Source organism: Plenodomus lingam, assembly GCF_022343315.1.
Source record: "Plenodomus lingam strain CAN1 chromosome Unknown contig_1, whole genome shotgun sequence".
Lineage (NCBI taxonomy): Eukaryota > Fungi > Ascomycota > Dothideomycetes > Pleosporales > Leptosphaeriaceae > Plenodomus > Plenodomus lingam.
Window position 1 is genome coordinate 829,138 of NW_027093927.1, and position 24,157 is coordinate 853,294.

Here is a 24,157-nt window from a genome sequence, read left to right on the forward strand (position 1 = left end):
CGAAGGTGTTTGGCGGGGTGATGAGTGATGGGTTATGGGTTATGGGTTATGGGTGATGTGGATGATGGGGGGTGGATGGGTGATGGGTGATGGGTTATTGGTAGGTGGTAGGTGGTAGGTGGTAGGTGGTAAGGTGGTAAGGTGGTAAGGTGGTAAGTTGGTGGGTTTGTGTGGTGATGTGACCCCAGACGACTCGACTGACAGGTGGGTAACGATGATGCGGGAACAGAGAGCCACGCGTCACTGGGAGAGGAGAGTGTATAAGGCACAGCGGTGCAATGGAGGAACGCGCTTGCTCGCGCAGAGAGTGTAGTAGTGTAGTGTAGTGGAGGGAGGGGCGACCCGACCGACGGCAGGCGCAAGTTTAGTTGGCAAGCGGCCAGCGGATGAGCAGCAGTACCAGTAGCAGCAGCAGGACCAGCATCAGCACCAGCACCAGCAGAAAAGCAGCAAGCAAGCAAGCAAGCAAGCAAGCAAGCAAGCACGACTATCACCTCTTAGCACACCAGTTGACACACACACACACACACACACACATACATACCCTACCTACACCAACCTACCGTACCTACCATACCTACCGGTACTTAGCTACTCCTAGCCAGCCAACAGCAACAACGACCAGTGACCAAGCACCTGCCATGCCACCCCCCAGCCAGCAGCAAATGCCAACGGAGGGGCGGCTGTTCGCTCCTGCTGCTAGCTGCTAGCCTGCAGACGGGTCTTGCAGGGGACCCCGGCTGTCGCATTGCTGATTGGCCCAGGGTCCGTCCTCCCTGTCGACCCGCGTTTATCTGTCCCACTCGGCGGCACTCAACCAGCACCGTCGTTTACCCCAGAGAAGTGCCAGAGAGGCGGTTCCTTCGACTATGTACATATCGACCCTGCATAGAAGCCTCCTGCCACGTTTTTGGGCGGAAAAGTCACGTCTTCAGCCCTAGGGACGTCTGGTGGGTGTAGTGGAGGGTGGAAGAGCTCTCTGGCGGGCCAGGGTGGCATGGGCGTCGCGGTGGGACCAGCGCTCCCGGCGGAGAGGTCTGCGAGGTGGATCAGCCAAACACCGTTAGGAAGCTGCAGCCAACGCGGAACGCAGTGTTCGCCTTCACATATTGCGCTGCTGGGGGCTGTGATTGGCTGTCTGCACTGCCTGCACCGGCTGCAGGTCAATGAGCGCACGCACCGCTAGCGGGCCTTCCTATTTTTGTCAGACGCGGCGGGCCATGCATCAGCATTCCAACGTAGACGCGCTTGTCCCCATGCCGCCACCACCACCACCACCACCACCACCACCACCACCACCACCACCACCACCACCACCTGTCTGCCTGTGTGTGTGTGTGGTGCGTGTGTGTGCGTGTGTGTGTGTGTGCTGCTGCTGCTGCTGCTGCTGCGAGACGAGACGAGACGAGACAAGACAAGACACAAGACAACACCGCGCCTCGATACGCTGCTACTGATCATGCTGCTGCTGCTGCTGCTGCTGCATCAACTCCCTAACCCTACCTACAGACAGTCCCCTACCTACCTACCTACCTACCCACCTACCTATCTGCCTGCCTGCTGTGATCATTTCTGAACTGCCCCTCCCAACCACGAATCAATGCCTGCGCCGCTGTCGTCATGTCTCATGCCCGCTGTTCCTGCGTATCGCCCAAAGGTCCCGCGCGCTTCCACCAAGGGCGCCCGTTGGGGCCTGACTCGTCGCCAGCCTCACGCCTGGGCAGCTAGGCCAATGCACTCGCGGCGTCCCCTTGGGCACTGCCTCATTGCTCAGTCTGCAACTCTGCTCATCTCATCTTTTCACTCTGTCCTGCCTGGCTCTGTAACCGCCTGCCCAGTTTCACGACCAGGACCAAACAAGCAGGCACGCATGGGCCTCGCCCAAGTTTCATTAATCAAGATCCACGCCGCAACCCTCCAGCGCCCCCCTCGACGCTCTTGCGGCTGGCTGCTCCTTCGGCCGTATACCCCCATCTGGATGGCCATGTCCTGCCTCAATATACCGACTTGAGCCGCTGGGCTCTGCATCTTTGCCTCCCGACTCCCCCGATCTGCTCTACTGTGCACACCCTCTAACCCGACCGTACGTATCGTACATGCGACTGCAGAAAGAGCTTGGCCTAGTACTAGAGTAGGCAGTAGGTAAACACGATAGGCACGGTAGCGTACATCATGTACAGACTGGACAAGTACATACATGCCATAGCTACTCTGCCGCCATGTATGTCCTTGTCCATGGTCGTGGCCGTCGATGCTACTCTAGCTCCCCCGCGGCCTCCCACTTCCGTCATGTTCGCAGCTCGGCACATGACCGCCGCCTTGGGCCATAGCGCAGCTCACGGTTAGCGAATCGGGCCGCCTGCTCATCTCAACGCCGCAGGCGCCATGTTTTTTCGTATCCAGCCGAGAATTACGCCCCAGGCACCCGCGCGCCGGCCAGGCCTCAGTTGACTGCTCACACCCACACCGATGCATCATCGAAGCATCGCAGCGCAGCTCGGCTAAAGTCTGGAATGCTTTGCTTGCCTTGATTTGTCTGGTTTTGAAGGTTGGCCTTTGGTCACGCGTGTGGGCATTCTTGCCATCGGCCAATGGCTCACCTATCCAGACAGTCGCAAGGCCAACAAACTTCACAGTACTCTACAGTACAGTCTCTAGTCTAGTCTGGTGCTCATACAGTACACTGCCTCGCTCATCTCCAACCGAAGTGCAGCCAAGCCGATCCTGAAGATGATCAACGACCAATGCTCCTCTACCACATCTCCCTCTGCTACTGTACACTCCCTTTCAAACATGACCACCAACCCGTTTTCCTGGAAAGTGCGGCGCGTCCCGTTCCTGCCGAGAACAAAGGTTTGGAATTACACAAAAAAAGTTTTTTCTTGTCAGCACATTGTATCCGCGGCCATCCATCCACCGACCCCTAGATCGTGCAAAGAAAAAGGCGCGTTCCCCCCTCCCACCACCCCCTTGCGTTCGGCTCCTAAAATCACATTGTTCAATACTTGGCCTTGCTACGGCATCCATCGGGCAACACCTTGCAGCCACAAGTCCCGTGCGCTTACCATGTCCAAGACTTGGTCGCCTGATCCTCGGTCGCTGACTCGGCACGCGAAAGATATGGTTGCTGTTGGCTCACAACCGCGCAATGCGCGCTTAGCGCGTTCATGTCTTCGATACCACTGTACAATACCCGCGTCTGCTGCGCGAGAAGACGGGACAGGCATGTCTTTGTCTCGGAACAAGAGTCACGCGGTGGACTTGATCTAGCCCTGAGCTTTGCAGTTCATGATTACCCTCCCCTTTTCTCTGTGTTCCTCGCCTTGGTAGGCTTGCCAGGTACCGTGTGGGCAACCCCGTATGCATGTGTTGTATCTGTACCCCTTCACCCACATCGCCTGCACGCCCATCCTCGCCCCTTCCAACACAACGATTCTAGAACTCAACATGAATGGTATACGGTATGTACAATGTCCAACACACCAATGCTGCACCTCTATTTGGGATCTGTAAGGGTTGGCTTTTTGTAGTGGGTTGAGAGTTTAGTGGATTAGAAGGGTTGGGTGGATGGATGGATGGGGTTGCATTTGTTGGTTGGGTGGACGGGTTTGTGGATTGGGATTTGTTGGACGGATGGTTTGATTTTGTTGGATGGATTCGTTGAGTGGCGGGATTGTGGTACCTGATGTATCTGTTTATTTATACGGTATATCCATCCCATCCATCCCATCCATCCCATCCATCATCCATCATCCATCCCATCCATCATCCATCATCCATCCCATCCATCATCCATCATCCATCCCATCCATCATCCATCCCATCCATCATCCATCATCCATCCCCCGATTCCATCCAACCATCCCCTCTCTACCCCTCTCTACCCCCATTCCATATCCAATCCAACCCAAAATCCCAATCGCAGTCACATCCCTACCCCCTCGGCCATTAACACCCCTCGCTATACCTCATCAGGATTTGCAGCAGGGGGCGGGCTGATGGGTACATGTTGAGTCTGCAAGTCTGTGTGTGTTGAGTCTGTGTCGAGTCTGTGTGTGTTGAGTCTGCGCGTATCGAATTGAATTAGCGTGGTATATATGCAAGTTAACTAGGACTGTATATACAGAAGTCGACTAGTACCATACATATATATACATCGTACACCACACACAGCACATGCATCTGGGTGTGGGTGTGGGTGTGGGTGTGGGATGTGGATGTATGTGGATGTGTAGGTGTATAGACGAGTTATTGTTGGGGGTTATAGGGTTATACGCAGGTTAATGTGGATGTGGGCGTTGGTGATGGTGATGATGATGGTGTTGGTTGTAGTAGTAGTAGTGGTGAGGGGCTATTTACATACCGGCGGACATACTGTCAAGGAAAGTCGTAGGATCAGGATGGTTGTTCGTGTTCGTGTTGAGACTGAGCTGAATGGGAGATATGGAGATGTAGGAAATTTACCATCACCATGCCCATCATACACCACACACCACACACCACAAACCCCACCCCTCTCAAAATTCAAAAAAAAGTAGTTCAATTGGTACTATCATACCCAAAACTTTTCTCTCTGCATCTACGATACGAGAAAAACGACAAAACGACCCCACTGACGCCAGAAGATCCCATGCATATGCAAGATGAATAGGAGTACAAAAAGACCTCGCGTCTTGAGATGCTTACATAGTCGTGGGAGAAAAACGAGGCAGGCTCGTTTGGAAGCTATGATTGCCCCTGCTTCTGATGGTGGGGGTTTTTGGTGTCGTGGTCGCGTCGGCGTCATCGTCGGCGTCTTCACAGTATATGTGAAGGGGATCCGGTCTAAGATCCAGATCTGCAAAACAAAAACAAATGAAACTACCTCATCTCTCCCCCGCCGCCCTACAATTCCAACGCCTTCTTCGCCATGGCCAGCGCGCCCTCGAAGCTTTTATTACCGCCGATGAAGCCAGCAGCGTGAACGAAGACGCAGCCCGGAATCCCAGAAACCTGATCCAACTGCTCGTCGCGCACGCCCTTCCACGCATCCGGCAAGTCCTTGCGATTCTCGAAGCCGCTGTTCTCCTTGCTGACGGCGCGGATGCGCCACTTGCCTTCTGGCTGGTCTTCGGGGAACAGGACGTAGAGGACGTGTGGGGAGACGCCTGGTGGGAGCTGAGATTCCTTTTCTAGCGTGTAGAGGTGGTCGGCCCAGGGCATGCCTTCTGGAAGAACGAGGATGCGGCCCTGGGGATCGTACTGGAGACGGGCGTCGTAGGCTTGCTTGACCTGGTGGCGGGCGGGGAGCCAGCTGCTGGCGCGGTCAGTCAGCTCGATGAGGAACTGCTCGCCGACGAATTGGGAAGCTTTGAGGAAGCGCATGTCTTCTTCTGCTTGCTTGGCCTCCGCCGTTTTGGCCTCGTCTGAGGTTGCAGAGCGAGGCCCGTAGTTGTAGCGATTGACGACGCTGGCGATGCTGAACCCGCGATTCTCGAATTTCTTGGTCAGCCCCGCACTTTCGAGGTCCTTGGGCTCAAAGACATTGACGCCATTGTCATTGGCGTCGAATGCTTCGATGAAGTCGGCGTAGATTTTCTCGTAGAGGATATCGCGGTCCTCGCCTTGCAGTCCGGTTACGGTGGTGATGATATCTTTGCCAAAATGCATGTATACGAGACCGGCAGACGAGAGCTTGGTGTTGTGACCGGGAAACACCGTCTCAAAGCCACGCTGGTGGTGGTCGTAGCGCTTGGTGCTGTCGTCGTATTCCCCGCCCACGTCGACAACGGTGTGGCATGTGGAAAGGACGGCGGGGTCACGGGTGCGGATTAGGGAAGAGTCGAGGTAGGTAGGTAGCAGGCGGAGCATGGCTACTGCAAGACTCTCGTCGGCGTGGAAGTGGCCACTGTATCCATGTTAGTTGGTGACGATGCGATGTAGAGTATGAAAAGGCCATACTTGTGCGTTCCAATGACAGGCGCATCCGTCTTGAGCTTTTTAGCGGGGTTCTCAGTGGCCATTGTGAGGAAGGTGTTGTGGATGTTGATGGCGAGAAATGTTCTCGGAGGAGTTAGTTTGTTGAAATGCCTTGCTTGATGGGAAAGAAGTCGAAATCCGAACATCTGATGCGCAATGTTCAATGCTGGATTGGCCGAGAAAGATTCAGCAAAGCAGCAATGCAATGCCTACCTACTTAGTGTGGTGGTGTAGCCTTGGCGCCATACTCATGCGCTCGGGTAGTTTGAGTATCATGTGATTTGCCACTGCTACATCCTGGCTATTTTCACAGCACAAGACAAGTAACGTGATCCTCAACCTAGCCGACACAACTAGTACCGGTAGTGGACATGCTGTGCCACAAGACGAGACAGACATCCAAGCTGACAGCTAACACGATGCAAGAGGCAAGAGGTAAGATGCTAGATGCAAGCGTGCCGCGGAGGCCCATGGGGAGGCCTATGTATGAGCAAAAGTTCCCAGACGTACGAGCACAGGTATGAGCATGAACTGGGTACACCGACGTACACAGCTGTCTCTACCGCCCGTCACCGAAGCATCATCATTGTGTTGTGTGAGGTCGAAATCATCCTGGCAGCCCACACGCGACAGCGCGACAAGAGTCACCACCACCACCAAGAGCTTCCCGTGATGTCTGATGGTGCACTCCACGCCCACCACCCCTTCTGCACCTTCTTTGCCCATTGCCTGAAGACGGCTGCTCCTCGCTCGCCCCCTCTGCCAAACTGCCCGATATCCCTCCGCCGGCGAGCTGCACCAGTCGAGGCCTTGATCCAAGCGTCGCGCCGTTTGACACGTGAAAAGGATAGGTTCACTTAGGCCAAGGGCCACGATCAGAAAGCGAAGAGACGGCCCGCCCGCCTTCCAAACCCACCACGTCTCCCAAACCGCGACCTGCGCCTCGCAGAGTTCTCCCCCTCCCCCTCCCCCTCCCCCTCCCCCTCTCCCTCCCCGCCTCCTCTGCGTCCTACACGCCTTCTTGCAGCCGCAGCGCACGTCAGAGGTCAGGCTCGTTGCTCGGGCTTGGCGAGGACGGCGGACGCACATGTGGTTTACCAGAGTGCTCTCGTCGACCACTTTTCTCGGCGCCATCATCTTCACCATCCCGCTGGCCTTTGACATTGGTGGGCGAACCTGTGGCCTAGCCTTTTCCCTGTCTCTGAGCGTCTACTACTTCCTCTTCTCCACCCTCCGACTCGCAACACCAGACACGTCGAGAGTCCGATGGGCTCTAGGCAACGTGGTAGCTTGGGCGCAGTGGTTGGCCATACCGACGCTCTTGATTTGGAGTCTGAACAAGTTCTCCATTGACGCGACCAACAACGCTGGCTGGGCGGAGCAGACGTTTGGGGGTAGCAGATCCGAGTTCACGAGCGCCCATGACTGGATCTTTGGCAGTCAGGGCCTACTGCAGCGCGCGTCGATTGGTGCATGGGACAAGACGTTGAGATACAGCACTCCCGCCTTCCAGCTTGCCGAGGGCTTTTGCAGTTTGTTGGTCATTCAAGCCGCGGGGCAGATTACCAGATGGGTGGTGAATAAGGAACAGGGAGATGCCTGGATGGTACGTTTGCTTGACTGATGATGGTTTGCAAAAAGCTAACTCAAACACACAGATTGGTCTTCTCTTCACCTCTGCGTCCGTCATTTCGACCTCTTTCTACTTCCTCTGGCGTATCACCACATTCCCTGCGATCAGCAATGTCGATGCCATCTTGATTGGCGTGGCCATCACAACGGCCGTCTTCCTCGGTGCATGGGGCATCGTCAGCGCAAGGGGCAATCCGGTCGAGTCGTCGCTCCTCGTATGTCTACCAGCACATGGCTATCCACATGAGCTAACAGCATCAGTTTGCCTATGTGACACTCTGCATCTACCAGATCTTCACCGATTACCAGCCCTCGCCCGGGTCAATCGCTGCAGCCAACGCATCCTCTGATCCTGCACTCCCTCCTCTACCACCTATCATCATGGCCTCATATACGACCTTGCTACACGCCATGGGGTCGCTTCCGACAATAGCTCACACTTGCTTCAATCTCATGGTTGGGGCCATCATGACCATTACACCCTCTGTCATCATCTCGCTCGCATACCGCGTTTTTGTCATGTACGCCGCAGCACGTATCATTCCAGCGATTAGGGAAAGTGGTGCTCGGGCCCTGTCGCAAGAACCCAGCCTGGACGATGATGACGAGACTAGCAAGATTCTCGGTTTCTTGACGTGGTTCAGCCCCAGTATCATCATCGCAGTGTACACGAGCCTACTTATGCAGCACTTTGCCAATGGCAATGGAACGGATGGAAGTGCAGTGAATGGCGAGTGGTGGACGAGCCAGGGAGGCGATGCGGGTGGGAATCTGTGGAGGTGGATCAATCTGGCCATCACCATGGGCTTGTACGCCATTGAGCTCAACATTTCGAGTGCTGACAATGATGGCCGGCTGACAAGCCACTGGAAGACTGACTGAGCTGTTGGTAGCTGAACTGATGGACTAGAATACAGCCACGGCAAACGGGGTCACTCCAGACTTTGGGATGGGTGGCAGCGCACGGCGACAACATGGCAGACAGGGATGAAGGACAGGGGATAGGAGTGTCGAGAGAGGAGAAGCCTGGTCGTAGCAAGATGCCCGCGTGGACTCTACCCCTATTACGAGGTTTTACACAGCATGAACAGGATGGGAAGGGAGCGAGGGTACGAGGGAGCGAAAGGGGAAGTTAATCGGGATCTTCTTGGGCAGTCTTTTTTCTCTCTTCCTTTCTTTTCTTTTCTTGAGCTTCAGAAGCATGAGCACGCATTTACAGATACCCTTTCGGAATTTTTGGATCGTGGGACATGTTTACGTATATAGCAAAAAGCGTCATGTGTACACTCGCCCCGTGTACGGAACGGATTGTCAGGAAGAGAAGTTGGGGGGAGAAGTGGTTAGACGAGCGCTAGCTATGGTATTGACCTAGGGGTGCGGTGCGGTTGGCAGTGGATGGCGGCGTGTGGCGTTGGTGCGAGGATCGATTGGTGTGGTGTTTTGGTACTAAGGCGGTGGGCCGCGGAAGAATACAAAATACAGGAGTTAGTCATCTGGCTTTGATGTCACTATAGAATCGCGCACAAGAGTGCTCAAGAGGACTCCAGCAGTATTTTTGTACCACGTGACACGCATCATACAGACACGGGCGGATTGCACGAACAGCAGTCGGTGTTTTGAGCGCAGTGCAGTCACTTTGCAACCGAAAGTCACACACGTCAAGTTCCCCCCCCCCTTCCGCCTCCCTCGCCTTATCGCAAGCAAGCACCCAGCCCAACTCTCCACACTGGACGGAAAATCCCCACCCGCGACAATCACAAGCCAAACTGACAATCTGAGCAGCAGCAGCAGCAGCAGCAGCAGCAAGCCCACGCGACAAATCTTTTCCACCCGGGGCCCCAAAAGGCTTTGTGCCTAGGCACTTGGACTTGTGTGCGTTGCCTTTACGGTTAGTGGCAAGCCCTGCGCCGGTTCTAGTCGCCGCGTAGATAAGCGCGCTATTGGCCGATCGGGTTTAATGCGTCATTGGTGATGCGGAGCGGGTCGGGTTTGCGTGGGCAGAGCTTGATGACTGGGCGAGAGGGCTGGTGGTGGTGTTTGGGGCGATTGTGAGGTGCAGGACTGGGCGTTGGGAAGATCCATCTGCCCTGCTTTTGCTGGTGTACAAAGTACAGATAGAGTAGAGTAGTAGAGTAGTAGCTGGGGGCTTGTTGGTTCGGGAGGGGGTTTGTGGAGGGTGATGGAAGGGTCTCGTAATGCTTGTGGAATATTGATGGAATTGTTGGATTGACTCCAGGTACAAGTATACAGTGCAGTACAGTACAGTACTCTAGATATACGCTACCATACTACTTGCAATTGCCATCAATCACCCCGTTACTGCATCCCTACACCGACTACCCTACCACCACTCTCTTTGCTCCTTTCCTCTAGCCTTCAGCACCCTTTCACCAGGTTCCTCTCCTGTGGCAGCCATTGGTAAGGTTGGCTCGACATAGCGGTAAGGCGTTGGCACCTGCTGGTCCCGCTTTGCCCCGAACGCCGGCGGGACATATCGCGCACCGAGCACTTGGCGGCCTCTGCCCTTTTTCGCCCTGGCCCTAACTTTTACCTACATTTTCAATCACCACCTTCCCGCCTCTCTCTCTCTCTCTCTCTGACTGATCCATTTCGACTCCCCGACACAATCAGAACCCCTCCCCCACCTATCTGTACGCAAGCCATCGACGCCCACCGAATACCAACGCGAAAACCACCCCATCATTCTCTGTCCGACAATCCACACACACGGCATAGAGCATCTTCCAAGGATTTTCCCGGACTACCGGCACACGAGCATTCACGATGAAGTACTTTCAGCAAACAGTCAACTTTGACTACTCATGGGAGGAAGTCTCGACAAGTAATTGGATGAAATACGGACCTTGGAACGAGAAGACACCACATGTCATTGCCGTCGACACAATCAGTCGCGCCGTCGACCCCAAGACTGGAATTGTAAGTCGCCGCTGATTTTCACGTGCTCCTCCCTTACCTGGGTCCCCGCCATCCCAACCAAGACCCCAAAGTCAGCGCCAGGTACTAACATGCATTGTCAGCTCCGCACAGAACGCCTCATCACCTGCCAACAATCCGCACCCAAGTGGGTGACCGCCATCCTCGGCGGCCAAGACACATCCATGGTCTACGAAACCTCCTACGTCGACCCTGTCGCCAAGAAGCTCACCCTCTGCTCGATGAACATCACCCTCAGCGACCTGCTCAACATCCGCGAAACATGCACATACCAGCCCGTCCCCTCGTCGCCCTCGAATAAAACGCAATTCTCACAACGCGCCGAAATCACGGCGCTCTGCGGCGGCTGGCAGAAGATCAAGAACAGCATCGAGCAGTTCACGGTCGAGCGCTTCCAGCAGAATGCCGCAAAGGGCAAGGAGGGGCTCGAGATGGTCTTGGAGCGCGCGAGACACGTCTTCCAGGAACAGAGGGAGATTTTGCAGTTGCAGCAGCAAAGTCAGATTCTGAGACAGGCAAAGATGTGAAGCCTCGGACTTGTACTGGATCCTTGTTCATCTCCGTCTCCTCTCATCATCGACTCCTCTCATCTAGTAGCAAGAGACACACCCGTGCGGGCGGGGGATCTTCAAGCGCTGCGAATCCTTCGTCATCCGGGCCGACTCATCAACCTACACCCACTCCACCCCCCTTGACCCTCCCAACCCCCCTCTCATTCACACAAACACCCCCACAACAAAAGTCGTTTCCCAGGCGTTTTTCTGCACATATACACACGCCTCCAAAAGCATGGGAATGGCGCTCTCTCTCTCTCTCTCTCTGTTTTTTTTTGTACAGACCAATACCCTTTTCTCACTCGTACATACATATGAAGAACGCATGTGCTTTCTTTTGCGGAAACGAAGAGGCATTTGTGAGGTTGGGCTTTATTACGATTAGACATGAAATACTAAAGTAAATAATTACACTCGTTTGATTGGTGTTGGGGCCGTGGTGTTGTGTTGTGTTGTGTTGTGTTGTGTTGTGTTGTGTTGTGTTGTGTTGTGTTGTGTTGTGTTGTGTTGTGTTGTGTTGTGTCGTGCTTTGTGCGTTTGATGAATGAGTGAGACGGGGTACTGGGTATGTGATCAACACTCTGGGTTGTATGCGTGAGCAACTGTTTCGATGCTTGTATTCGTATCCCGAGCTCGTAGTACGGTACCCCCCAACGTACCCCGAATCCTACGCAGGTAAAGTGTGGATGCTGGGCGGTGTTGGGTGGCTTTACTTGACGTACCTACTGCACTCGTTGGAGATGTAGTTTTTTTTATTTTCAATACAGATTTGATGTATTCACGCGTCTACAATACTGGCTCGTTGTGGTCAGTCGCCGATCTTTGGCTTCTTGGTCGCGATGTCTAGTTGAATTCTCTCCACCACCCGCGCTTCCCTGCTTTTTGGTCTTTTTCTGCCATGTGTCTCGGATCGGGGGGCGGGGGGGAAGGATGAGAGATGGAGTCGAAGGGATACTTGCTCGAAAGGTGTCCCTATAAGCTTGCTAGACCCGACTGGATTGGCGTATGCCAAAGTCGGTGTTTTTAATCAAATGTCTGGGGATACTGTTTATGGTTTTTATTTATTTATTTATTGGGGGTGTTGGGAATGGTGTTTAGGGTTGGTGTAGTTTTCCATCTTCCATCTTGCTTCTCCCACCCTTCCTCCCTTCAAACATTGCCATCACATACCCATACCCACACTCCCCCATCTACCCTGCTATACCGTACCCTACACCTCCACCAATCCTTTGTCCTCCAATACGATCCCCGGGATCGGGAATGACGTAATGGGGATCTTACCGTACTTGCTTGTCCACATCTTGGCCTTGGCCTTGCACGTAACGTTACGGGTTATGATTATTCGATGGAGGCGGCGCATACACTGTACTGCATCCGTATCCTATGGAGACGGGATAGGTAGGGTAAGAGACTGCGCGTTGCGCTGGATATTGGGATGAGTTGGTAGGATGACTTGTGAAGGAGAGGGTTGAATGTGGAGATGAGATGGAGATGAATTTTGCGGATGAATACGCATCGGACGGTTGTTTAGTTGGAGACGACTACAGCAGGAATCGGACACCCTTCGCAAATAACATCACACATAGTCCTGATGATGTAACGCGTGCTTGCGAGACGTTGGTCCTACTATACGAAAATGTGTGTGAGATGGTGTTCCTGTGCATGCCCAAGTGCGCAATCGCAACGAGTCCAGCAAGTTTGGCGACCACGATTGGTTATATTCCAAAAAGGAAACACAGAGTCAAACGGGCGTCGGGCTCGATTCTCGTGGCCATGCACCAACGCAGATGTGACATGGGTTTGCTTTTGCATCCTCATCCTGCAGGTCATGGTAGCTGACTCAGTTTTGCGAGGCAGCCTCATCCATCCATGCGCAGCAGATGCCCTCTACCTTTTTGACAGCATTCAAAACACGACTCCATTTTCCCGTGGCTGTGCGCGCTTGCGAATAGTTAGATGCGGACGGAAATGCATTGCTACGAGCGGGTCCTGCTTGTATTTTGGGAAATCAATCGACAGCCAGCTGGGAAGCGTTCCCCACTGTGCGTGCGTGACGGGTGGGGGTTTGCAGACAAATGGGAATACAAGTCTGGTGCACCCAAGGCGGAGTTTCAGCTAGCCAACTCCACACTCAACCCACACACACACACACACACACACCTTCTGTTCTCAGTAAGCAATCTACCGCATCTTCAGAGGTCGAACAAACCGATATTGAAATCATGCTGCGGCTGAACACTTCCGGATCTCGAGGTAAGCTTACCGCGGGCATAGATCCGACCACACGTTCTTCATCGGGTACCCATCCAGCTTTCCCGAAGCAAGGCTCCAGCACACTTGTCGGGTGCATAACCTCTTAAGCCAGGCGAAAATCTTGTTCTCCCTTGGCAGATTGCCTACTTTATACACTGTATTTCTGCAAGCCATCTACATCGTGTTGTGACGCCAGCACATCCCACACGCTGGTCCGCCAGTTCCCACTACACGCCCATTGGGAAGCCTACACTCTAACCGCCCTTTGAAACCCCTGTGGCATTCTCAGCCCTGCTTCCTTCGCGTTGCACGGAGCTAAAGCTTTCTGGCACCCAGGACCGGTTAAGGCCCCCAACAGGATTGTGGTTCACGGGATCGAGCAGCTACTGGCCGTTTGGACACGGTGAGTCCCGTTGCAATATGGAGCTTGTTATCCAGACCACTTTATCCATGCACCGCCCTGCCAATAAAAACTCGTGCGTCCAGCATCTTGATCCTCTTGCTGCGGTCCATCGAGTGCTGGTGCTTCGAGGCTGGCCCATTACTTGAATTGCTGCGACGATCCGTGCTTATTCTACGGATTTAACACTATCCATCTGCCCATTCGTGTGCCATCTTGATACTTGATATCCCCCTACTACACTCGCTCTCCTGCGTAATCTGCCCATTGCGGTACACGACCTTGTAGCACTCAACTCCATATACGAACTAGCACCTCCAATCCTAATCGCAACTCCATCAGTGAAGAAATCTTGCAAGATGCGGAACAATGCACTCCAGGCTCGACAAACAATGGCTACCTCGACTTCATCATCAGTCGTTCAGCCTACCATAACTTTAGCCCTCTCAACGACCTTTACTCCAGCTGCATCGTGTTCATCAAACAAGCTTACCTTACTCCCACCTCCAGGATTCTTCATATGGGCTAATGTGAGCTCGAACCTTTGACTCCCCGACAAGATGCCTGATAAGGATACTAATAATGCTTCCATGCGTTTAGGAGCCAGTCCCACATGGCAACACAACGGTCACCAACTGCTATCCACCAGAATTTCTCGAAAGCTATACTTCCACCACTTCCAAAGAATTCGGCTCCTCCATCGTCCCGGTGATGAGCCCATTGGTGTGTCCGGCAAACTTCTGCACAGTACGCGGGACAAACGACAATTACATCGCCTGCTGTCCTAGTGGGTACAGTTTCGCGGATCCTGCGACGCCCTCGATTCGCGACCGTCCATACTATGGGGGAACATGCTATAGCAATTTTGTCTTGTCGCAAACAGTCACAGTCACCAGATACGACGAGGAAGGCCGAACGCACGTGGAGCCGTGGGTGGAGACAACGACGACGGACCAAGCATTTGCACATCCCATTGATGGATTTGCTCCCACATTTCCGACGCTTGGATGTCCTGGCGATGCTACTTCATCGATGAGCGGCTCCAATTCGACAGCGGTGCCTTCCTCCTCTGGTGGGCCCAACCCTGCTACAGGGAGCGACTCGTCCAGGGATTCGAGCAAAATGTCTTCTGGTGCAATCGCAGGGGCAGTTGTAGGCTCCATTGCCGGTCTGATCGCTATTATCGCAATCGTGGTTCTCCTTCTTCAACGCCGCCGAAAACAACAGCAATCGGAGCACACGCAGGAAGCATATCAATTTGCGGACGACGTTTCCAAACACCACTATGAAAAGGATTCACAAGCGGCTGTTGCTGAAATCGGAGACTCATCACGTACCTATGAATTAGAATCTCCACCAGCACAGACGGACTCGGAACCTGTATACGAAATGCCTTCGGACAGGCCTTCTCAGGGACCAGGACCGAACTCATCTGCGCAAGACAAAAGCCAGTGACAGTGCAGCATCTTTTTGCAAGAGCTGAACATTACCGTATAGTAGAAGCACGCATAGAAGCATCTTGACCGTATCGACTTGCCGACGCCGTTTCTCGACGCTCATGCGTTGTTCGAGGCCGCTCGAGGTAGTTGGAGACAGAGTCTTATTTGCATGGTCTCATCCTACGTGTACAGACCCATACCGCCAGGAGAACATGGTATCGCATGTCGTGTCGGATATCACGATGAGACGAAAGTGTGAGGGAATCATAATGTGTATTAGTACGAGCGATCGCGATTAGGTGGCAGCATAGCGTGTCCCAAGGGAGCATTTCAGACGAGTTGAAGGGAATGAGAGAAGTCAACATGCATTTCATGACCAGGAATAAACTGAAGCAATGGGAATGTGCGATCTTCATAGAACATTTGTGCTGTGATGGATAGGCCTCGGAACGATTGTGGGGAAAGGGGGGAGGGGGGAGTCCGGGCCGAGCTGAAAACTAGGTGAGTTAGCGCATTCCCTACGTTAATTCTCACCTCCGCAATTGCTTCGGAGATCAATTGTCCGAAACCACTATCACGATCTCATACCCTGTCCAAACGCTTTGTCTGTGCAACGACTTGAACATCAACTTGAATCTCCTGTAGCACTGTACATATCAGCCATATATTAGACGAATCGCAAGCTATCATGTCGCTTGAGCAGAACATTCGGCGTGCACTAGAAGTGTTATTACCCGCGATTCGAAAACGTCACGAGACATCACCAGAACCCATCATTCTCGGCATTACTGGTCTTCAAGGATCGGGGAAGTCAACTTGGGCATCGAAGATTGTTGAAATCCTCACTTCGGAACACCAGCTATATACAATAACGATTTCGTTGGACGACCTTTACAAGACGCATGATGCTCTGGTAGCGCAGCGAGAACAAAACCCAGAGAATAAATTGTATCGCACTCGTGGACAGCCCGGGACACATGACGAACAACTGGCCGGCAGATTCTTCAAGGATCTTCGCGAGTACACGGGAAAAGGCCATCTCAAGATACCCAGTTTCGATAAGAGCAAGTTTCAAGGCGAAGGTGACCGAGCTCCAGAATCAGCATGGCCAACCCTAACACGAAAGCCTGATGTCGTTGTGTTCGAAGGCTGGTGCGTTGGCTTCCAACCTTTGCCCGCATCCATGATTGAAGAGAAGTTTGGTCTGGCCTTGTCTGGGAAACTGGCCATCAACACGCCTGCGAAACACCAACTTGCGCATCTCTTAGAGGTCAATAGGAATCTAGAGCGCTACTGCGAAGCTTTTATGGGACCCCGGTATTTCGACTTCTTCATTCACATCGACACTCAGGACCTGCGGCATGTATATACGTGGCGCCTCCAACAAGAACACAAGATGATTGAGACCAAAGGCTCGGGCATGTCGGATGAACAAGTCAGATCGTTTGTTGATGGGTATATGCCAAGCTACGAGTTGTATCTGGATCAGTTGCGTCAGGGAATTTTCGAGGATAAGGGTAGAATGGTTCGAGTGGTCTTGGATAAGGACAGGGCTGTTGAGAGGATTGAGCAGTTGTGAAAGCTTGGTGATACCCTATTTTGTGGTTGTGGTTGAGCAGCACATCTCAATTCGCTTATACTTGGACCTCAAATTGCATTGCTACAGTGTATGACAGAACGGTGATCTTATCGTGTACCTTATGATGTACAATTTTTTGACCTTGAGCGGGTGACAGTGATGGAGCGCAGAGACATACGTTTTGCATCCCAAGAATGTTCCTTTCACCCAAGACCCTTGATCGATCAAGCAACCAACACTGTGGCCAAGGCACATGAGTTCTCCTTGCCTATGAATCTACTCCGATATGTCTAAGATCTGGAGAATCCCCTTGCACTATATCAGAACCTCCCCGGCTACACCATGAACACACAACCTCTTTGATCGAAAAGCCCAACCAGATAATCTCTTCAAGGCCATCGCCTCGGACATCCAAATACAGCCATCATTTACACCTTCCCTACTGTTACAATAGGGCAGGTAGTTTACACCCCGCAGATTCTGCTACACCGCATGCAAGACTTCTTGGAAAGCAGCTCTCCGAAAATCCTTCGAGACCACAACCGTTTATCTCGTCTCTCGAACTAGCAGATCGTCCAAGAGTATAAGCTTGAGCATGATCCGATGCCGTTCCCTGTTATCGATACTTATGACAGTAAAGACGTCAGTGACTGCAACGCCAAGGGAGATCCATCTAATCAGCCACACAACTGAGTAAACAGCAACCCCTAGTTTTGCTTCCACAAGCACGAGCTACTCTGCGAGCAAACCCCATATCCAATGTAATTCTTGAAATTTGCCGTCACAAGTACTGCTCAACTTTGAGCATTGACATTGGAGTCCGCATGGATTGTGAATTGATAGGAGTAGGCATGACCGCGGGAAAGACAAGTATATGGCTGATATTATGGCTAAAGTAGAGATAGCACTGATGGTGAAGAGCGCTTCTACGACTGTGAAGGAGCATTTTACGACCGCCAAAGAGCCATCATCAACAGTAGAGAGCGCATCTACAACCAGGAGCCGCAATGCGCAAGTGTCTGACAACTCTCCACCAGACAACACCAAGGACAGCCCAGCCATGTTCAAATTTCCGGGGTCTGTCGACTATTATCGCCCCGACGACGGCTGTGTCACAGAACCACCTGAATGTCTTTCACACATTGAGATAAACGAGTGGGCGGAAAAAGTTTCGCGTTGGAAGCCAGGCCACAGATCTCTGGGTGTATTCCGCAAAGTCACTCTTAATCTCTAAGCGCACCGTACAGTCTGTTCGATACTAGCCACGACAATTTCAACCCTGTCAGAGCCGCACAACACATCACTGATCCCCCGCGCTATTCCACACATTCATCCCATCCACCAACCCGATCCCGCGCTACACGCAGCCACGCCCTCCCACCCTTATCATACCCGAGAGACAGTCACCCGGTGATAACAAGTAACCTGGAGTTTCCCCCGACCGGCACAATCCTCCTTTCGGCAGCGAAACAGCGGCTCAGCATGCGAGCAATCTATCGAAGTATAGCAGTACATGCAGGGCCACATGGTCACGCACGCATAGCCCGCTTTAATCCTCTTGATTGTGTCCCTGTTATACTCCATCAGCAAAAATTGGCACTGGGATGCTGGCGGTGGAGACTCGAGGTTTGCTGCTTACTTCCAGTGTTGGATGTGCGAGGGTGTGAGGGCGTGGGAGGTTGGGGGGTCGAGGGTGGCGCGGGACATTTGTTTGGTGGTTGGGGGGGGAGGATGGAGAGCTTGTGGGAGGGGATTTTTGGTGGGCTTTGTTGTTTGGTATGGGGGATCGAGGTGTTGGGTCTTGTGGTGTGAGGTGTGTAGACGTCGAGTTACTGTTTCGCTGCTTGTTCGATAATTGTGGTGTGGTGGACTTGAGTCGTGTGCTTTCACCGTGAATGCAGGTTTGGTGATTTGGCGTTTTGTGCTGGAGCAGCTCTGACTCTCACATATCGGCCATGTGGCTACTTTGTTGAAGCACAGCAAATTTGGTAGATGTAAGTCCTCGGGTTTGGGGCCCAGCAGGCTCCTTCACATTTTTATACAATGGCAATATTCAATCGCTTTCCTACACCTCTTGTGACGATACTTTCCCTGTCAAAATCACATCCACGTTTCACAGACGCGCATATCGTATCTGGCCGAGTCGACAGAAGGACCTACATGAACGCTGGATCGATTTCGTTCAAGGATATATAACCTATCTTACAGTCATACATTCAAAACTAGGCTCCTGTACAATAGCAACAATAACACCTCAAGCTAGCGTGTTGCATCAACAGGCTCCAAGCAAACGAACCTATGCATGGACCACGGCCACAAGTATCCCACCCACGAGTCCCAATCGACAGTAGACTGAGACATCGCTCCGGCATCAGTTTAGACAGCAACGCTAGTCCCTGAGCTACAGGGCATAACCACGCAAAAAGACTGAGTGACCGAGGGTTGTGTCCGCTAGACGGACCTAGAAACGATCCTGCTGTAATAAGAAGAGAAAGATGGGATAACAAATACGCACTAGAGTTTCACCGTGCGTTTGGTACGGCTGGTGCTCAGCGAAGAGTTGGCTTGGATTGTAGAAGACAATGGGATGTTCACATGTGTTGGCCGTTTGCTAGTGACAGTGGAGGATATATGACCAAGTACGAGCGTTATTATAGGTACAATAGTATGCTTTTCTATTGTCAGTAGTTCTCTGTATCGAAGTATATACCTCACTGCTGTACTAAAATATTTTCTTGATATCCCATCCACTCTTTACTTTCACCCTATACACCATCCACAACACCCACCGCCACAATGCCGCACCGCCAACAGAAACCCTCCACCCAAAAACAAAAAAACATTCCCTTCTCCAACTTTCTACCCCTCATCGCCGTCATCCGCGCCGACCTCGGTGCAGACTGGGCTTTTTACGAAGAATTCCTGGAAAGCGTGGTGGACGCTGCTGGCCGCGGCGAGGACAGTTCGGCGTGGTACGAGCAGATGGAGGCTCTTGTGGGTGATCAAGTGAGCTTGCGGTTTTCACACGAGGGTGTTTGTGTTTTGCTCCGTGGGCTGGAGGGGAGGGCGCGGGAAGGTGTGTTAAGTCGGAGATGCCGGGGTTGGCTTCACTTTTCTTTGTACTGATGAGTGTAGTGTTGGATTCTGCGGATAGATCGCTTCGGCATGGAGCGCCTGCTGGGAGTATGGTGGGTGAGGATAACGCCCGGTGTATGACCTCGCGTTCCCGGGACGTTGGTGTAGGTTTGATGCTGCCGCCCTCATCTGTACAGAAGGCTCGCAAGGCTTCGAGACACTCCCCCACCGTCTCCTCCACCGTCTCCCCCAATGTCTCCTCGACCCTCCCCCCCACTCCCTCCTCGACCCTCTCCTCTTCCTCCCCCCACCCCACCCCCTCCTCCAAAAACGACTTCACCCCCCCCTTCTTCACAGACCCAACCTTCCATTCCGAAATCAACAAATACTTCCGCCCCCTTGAAACTGCATACAGCACCCCCGACCAGGCCAAACATGGCGTCGCAGAAACAGGCGATGGCTATGAGGAACCCGCGTACTTTGCAGAGGACGACGACCTTGCGGTGTGGAGGAAGCATGTCGAGGATGGTAATTGGCTTCTCTAGTGCGTGTGCGGGGCTGTGTGTGGTTTGGGCTGGGCTGGGCTGGGCTGGAATTGTAGGGAGGGGGATGTATTTATTCAAATTCGAAAACGAATGAAAGTGAGAGGGGCTAGTCCGTTTTGCGAGGTCAGTGTGGCGTTGCCTGTAACTACGGGCTTTCAGCGAGTTTTTTGTATAGCATGGAACCGAGAAAATGTTTGACAGTCTATGTGTTGTACTCGTGCACCCGGCCCGAGTTTCTATGTGTATATCTATGGAGGCGTCGTGTCGGGGGAGGTGTTGTATAACTCGGGTTCCAACATACGGTCTGCATGATTCCTGCAGTGGAGTGATTGTGCCACATGCAATTGGACGGCAATAACATGCAGACGTACGATTTACATGCTCTGCTTGTGCGAGCCCAACCCATCAAGAGTTTGATTGGATCTCTGTAACAACTCTAGCAACAGTCTCATGGAGATCGTCTTCTTGCAAGCCGAGCAGGGAATTTGCAAATCCTTTTTTATCCTTCCAGTCCGAGGCAACGACGCCCCAAACTGCAACAACCTCTTCTCTCGCTTCCCCATCACCGGCGAGCATCTTGGGCCTTGAAACGTTCAATTCTTCCTCGCTGCTCTGCTCGATTCTCTCGAATTGCTCGCCTGTGGCGGTCTCTAGCGCGGCCAGGAGCTCGAGCTGGGTTACGTAGTTGCTGTGAACGTACAGGAGCTTGTTTGCCGTCTCATCTGGCTTTTGCAGGATCTTGAGCACAGCCTTGCCGATGAAGGCGAGATTCGAGGCGGAGAATTTGATGTTGCCGCCGTCGAGGATGTATGCTTTTCGTGCCTTGAGGTCAAACTTTAGTAGCCCGCATGTTAGGCCGTAGTCGAAGAAGTGGCCGGTGACGAGACTCGTCCACGTCAGGCTTGATCCGTCGTCGCGCTTCTTGCTTTCTAGTGTGACGAGGTAATCTCGTACATCCTTCTTGCCCTTCATGAGTGGTAGAATCTCATTGGTCTTGTCGTCTGCAGAGTCGCAACTGCCAAACTCTGCAGGCATGACGCGCTTGACACCGGCTTTGAATGCGGCATCGATGAGCTTCTTTTGCGACTCCACGTGACTACCTGCAATGGTGATGATGAGGGCATCGATTGCGTTTTCTTTCAAGGCCTTGGCCACTTCATCGACGTTCAAATCATCAGGAATGGTGATTACTTTGGTCTTGGGGTACACGGATTTCGAGCTCTGGCGATTGAGGACCGAGATGTTGAATTCAGTTGCCTTTAGGGCTTTGAGGACGGGAGCGCCCAGCGTTCCGGTACCGCCAATTAAGGCGACATTTTTGATTGCCATTGACATACGGTTGGAGGTAATGAGTACTTTTTCAGATTGCGCCGGTGAGAGCCTAGAGCGTTGTGGCAGAAATAAAGCTGTCAGTATAAAGTACATAGGCAAGGTAGCAAGATCCATCGAGCACTGGCGCGCCACCTCCGGCGCTAGAATCAGGCCGCCACATCACGTCCTGTGGCGGTCGCTGTGGTGTGGGACGCATCTAAATAACATCTGCACAAAGCGGACAAAGATCAGATGTATTCCACAAGCTAATCCTCGCTTTACAAGGGAATAGGGAAGATGGGAAGATTCTCAGTTTCAGATTACCGAGGACGTGATGCTGATGGTCCGGCGTCATTTGTGGTGGTTCGACAATGAACATCAAACAACAGTCACGCCATTCGATCTTACGACCGACCACACCACCTCGCGGACGAGGTGCTCAGCAAAACGGAGGGCTTTATTGTGAAAAGCGGATTTTGTATATATGGGCCCATCCCGACGTAACTACTATTTACTGCAACGATACTATCACCGCATAATATCAAACTACACCTCGGTTCCCTACCGACGAATTCGCTCAGATCTGGACAAACTCCGAGTCGGTTTCGAGAATCAAGAAAAGCCCATTCCACGATAACAAACTTCACAATTGGCCAAAATGGTACCACTCAGCCGCCGACCGATGCAACACATTGACCGCAGGGACTTGTACACCAACCTAGAAACACGAATCCAATACCTCCACTCCTTCCTAGACTTCAGCTCACGTACGCCACCCATGCCCACTGCGCAAGAGTGAACTACAGATACAGCCGACTAACAAAAACCCCCCCAACAGGAGACATTGAAGCCCTCAGCACCGGCTCAAAATACATCCGCGCCCTGATCCCCGCCGTCGTCAACATCGTGTACAAGAAACTCCTACAGTACGACATCACGGCGCGGGCGTTTGAAACGCGGTCGACGTCGTATGAAGGGCCTGTGGATGCCAATCTCTCCGAGGACTCGCCCCAGATTCTGCACCGAAAAATGTTTCTACGGGGCTACTTGAATAAACTCTGCAGCGACCCGAGCACCATGGCGTTTTGGGAGTACCTGGATAAAGTCGGGATGATGCACGTGGGGCAAGGACGGACGCACCCGTTACATGTCGAGTATGTGCATATTGGGGTGACGCTGTCGTTTATACAGGATGTCATCACAGAAGCGTTGCTTTCGCATCCGCGGCTGAAGATGGAGCGGAAGATTGCATTGATCAAGGCGCTGAGCAAGGTGATTTGGATTCAGAATGATCTTTTTGCAAAGTGGTATGTCAGAGATGGGGATGAGTTTGCGGAAGAGCGACTTGTGCCGGAGATTGAGCCGGAAGGGTATTTGCATGGGAAGAAGATGCTGCAGGAGGACGGTGGGAGTGAGGAAGAGGAGTCGAATACGGAGGGTGGGTCGTGCCCGTTCAAACACTTGTCAGCGCCCGCAGGGACAGGTGGAAGTGGCGATGATGCATTGCGGAATAGTATGGAAGGGCTGAGCCTCGAAGGCTCTTGAGTGGATTGTACCTACATAAAGTAAAGTCATACGGTCCTGGAGTTGTGTACATAGTGAAAGCAGCGAGCGTGTATCTAATAACATTACGTACTATCATGACATCTATCCAGAATCGCCATACCTAATATGGTCTATGGCCAGTCGGTAGTTGGGCAAGTTATTGTATTTGACTTGGGTCCTGGCGACCCTACGTAAGTGGTGTCGACAATAAGATCTGACACTACTCTATGGTCCGCTTGTGTACAACTAGAATAGGCAACCAGCACCGTAACAACGGATCTGTCCGTCACTACTTTTGCAGTATGGGGTTAGACGCAGTCACGGGAAGAAGCACAGGGGCAACGGAAGTACTTTCGGTAGTACCATAGATTGTAAATGGATGGACTCGCCGGAATCTTGATACTGTACCGCAGCTTACTATTCGTGTTTTGTCGTCAGCATTCTTGCTTCCCACCCGAAGCCTCACTTCCATCAGATTCTTCGCCTCCCGGTGCCAACGTATGGCAGAGGTGCTGTTGAGTCATCGCAACAAGAGGCCACCTTGCATTTGTCATGATGCAATGGGGCCAACTCGAAAGGCGTAAAAGTCACATGATGATATCAAAAAGGTGTGATGTTATGGGACGAGGGCCATGGTGGTGTTGAGGACTGTTTCAGGCGTGGCGTCTGAGTGGATCGGTCATTGTGGCCCGTTGTGGGTAGTGGCATTAAGGTCTGCTTGGCGCTGCACACCCCAGTTTCGATAAAGACAGTTCTGGCGCAAGGAGAGGAGGACGAGGACGAGGACGAGGACCTTGATGTTCCGCTAGCATGCGCGGCTTTTGCGCTGGCTCTTTGAACACGACGGCTGCTCAAGAGTCAAGAGGTTGCCTTTCTTTGTCTTGGACTGTGCCATGTCGTGACCCGCCCGT

General features: G+C 52.7%; 10 protein-coding genes across 10 annotated transcripts; 8 read left to right on the forward strand and 2 right to left on the reverse strand.

The window, feature by feature from the left end:
- Window positions 1-3,651: 3,651 nt before the first annotated feature.
- Window positions 3,652-3,999, forward strand: IAQ61_000277 (uncharacterized protein; the record flags this gene model as incomplete). The annotated part of the gene is made up of 1 exon (XM_066094604.1): window positions 3,652-3,999. One exon carries the CDS (start codon window positions 3,652-3,654, stop codon window positions 3,997-3,999), a length of 348 nt encoding a protein of 115 aa, XP_065955457.1.
- A 534-nt stretch (window positions 4,000-4,533) lies between these two features.
- On the reverse strand, window positions 4,534-6,164 carry IAQ61_000278 (uncharacterized protein). Its single transcript, XM_003835407.2, has 2 exons — window positions 5,941-6,164; window positions 4,534-5,887 (listed from the first exon to the last, which is right to left on the reverse strand). The coding sequence occupies exons 1-2, from the start codon at window positions 6,102-6,104 to the stop codon at window positions 4,885-4,887; spliced, it is 1,167 nt and encodes a 388-aa protein (XP_003835455.2). The 5' UTR covers window positions 6,105-6,164; the 3' UTR covers window positions 4,534-4,884.
- Window positions 6,165-6,182: 18 nt separating this feature from the next.
- On the forward strand, window positions 6,183-9,736 carry IAQ61_000279 (uncharacterized protein). Its single transcript, XM_003835409.2, has 3 exons — window positions 6,183-7,564; window positions 7,617-7,805; window positions 7,852-9,736. The coding sequence occupies exons 1-3, from the start codon at window positions 7,046-7,048 to the stop codon at window positions 8,470-8,472; spliced, it is 1,329 nt and encodes a 442-aa protein (XP_003835457.2). The 5' UTR covers window positions 6,183-7,045; the 3' UTR covers window positions 8,473-9,736.
- A 638-nt stretch (window positions 9,737-10,374) lies between these two features.
- Window positions 10,375-11,072, forward strand: IAQ61_000280 (uncharacterized protein; the record flags this gene model as incomplete). Its single annotated transcript, XM_003835410.1, has 2 exons — window positions 10,375-10,527; window positions 10,629-11,072. The coding sequence occupies 2 exons, from the start codon at window positions 10,375-10,377 to the stop codon at window positions 11,070-11,072; spliced, it is 597 nt and encodes a 198-aa protein (XP_003835458.1).
- Window positions 11,073-13,820: 2,748 nt separating this feature from the next.
- On the forward strand, window positions 13,821-15,207 carry IAQ61_000281 (uncharacterized protein; the record flags this gene model as incomplete). Its single annotated transcript, XM_066094605.1, has 2 exons — window positions 13,821-14,282; window positions 14,353-15,207. The coding sequence occupies exons 1-2, from the start codon at window positions 14,112-14,114 to the stop codon at window positions 15,205-15,207; spliced, it is 1,026 nt and encodes a 341-aa protein (XP_065955458.1). The 5' UTR covers window positions 13,821-14,111.
- Window positions 15,208-15,403: 196 nt separating this feature from the next.
- Window positions 15,404-16,770, forward strand: IAQ61_000282 (uncharacterized protein; the record flags this gene model as incomplete). Its single annotated transcript, XM_003835414.2, has 2 exons — window positions 15,404-15,444; window positions 15,852-16,770. 2 exons carry the CDS (start codon window positions 15,404-15,406, stop codon window positions 16,768-16,770), a joined length of 960 nt encoding a protein of 319 aa, XP_003835462.2.
- Window positions 16,771-17,233: 463 nt separating this feature from the next.
- Window positions 17,234-18,004, forward strand: IAQ61_000283 (uncharacterized protein; the record flags this gene model as incomplete). Its single annotated transcript, XM_066094606.1, has 3 exons — window positions 17,234-17,314; window positions 17,482-17,640; window positions 17,676-18,004. The coding sequence occupies exons 1-3, from the start codon at window positions 17,263-17,265 to the stop codon at window positions 18,002-18,004; spliced, it is 540 nt and encodes a 179-aa protein (XP_065955459.1). The 5' UTR covers window positions 17,234-17,262.
- A 1,562-nt stretch (window positions 18,005-19,566) lies between these two features.
- Window positions 19,567-20,390, forward strand: IAQ61_000284 (uncharacterized protein; the record flags this gene model as incomplete). Its single annotated transcript, XM_066094607.1, has 2 exons — window positions 19,567-19,846; window positions 20,203-20,390. 2 exons carry the CDS (start codon window positions 19,567-19,569, stop codon window positions 20,388-20,390), a joined length of 468 nt encoding a protein of 155 aa, XP_065955460.1.
- A 405-nt stretch (window positions 20,391-20,795) lies between these two features.
- Window positions 20,796-21,725, reverse strand: IAQ61_000285 (uncharacterized protein; the record flags this gene model as incomplete). The annotated part of the gene is made up of 1 exon (XM_003835418.2): window positions 20,796-21,725. One exon carries the CDS (start codon window positions 21,723-21,725, stop codon window positions 20,796-20,798), a length of 930 nt encoding a protein of 309 aa, XP_003835466.2.
- A 200-nt stretch (window positions 21,726-21,925) lies between these two features.
- On the forward strand, window positions 21,926-23,363 carry IAQ61_000286 (uncharacterized protein). Its single transcript, XM_003835419.2, has 2 exons — window positions 21,926-22,468; window positions 22,540-23,363. Exons 1-2 carry the CDS (start codon window positions 22,360-22,362, stop codon window positions 23,244-23,246), a joined length of 816 nt encoding a protein of 271 aa, XP_003835467.1. The 5' UTR covers window positions 21,926-22,359; the 3' UTR covers window positions 23,247-23,363.
- Window positions 23,364-24,157: the final 794 nt, after the last annotated feature.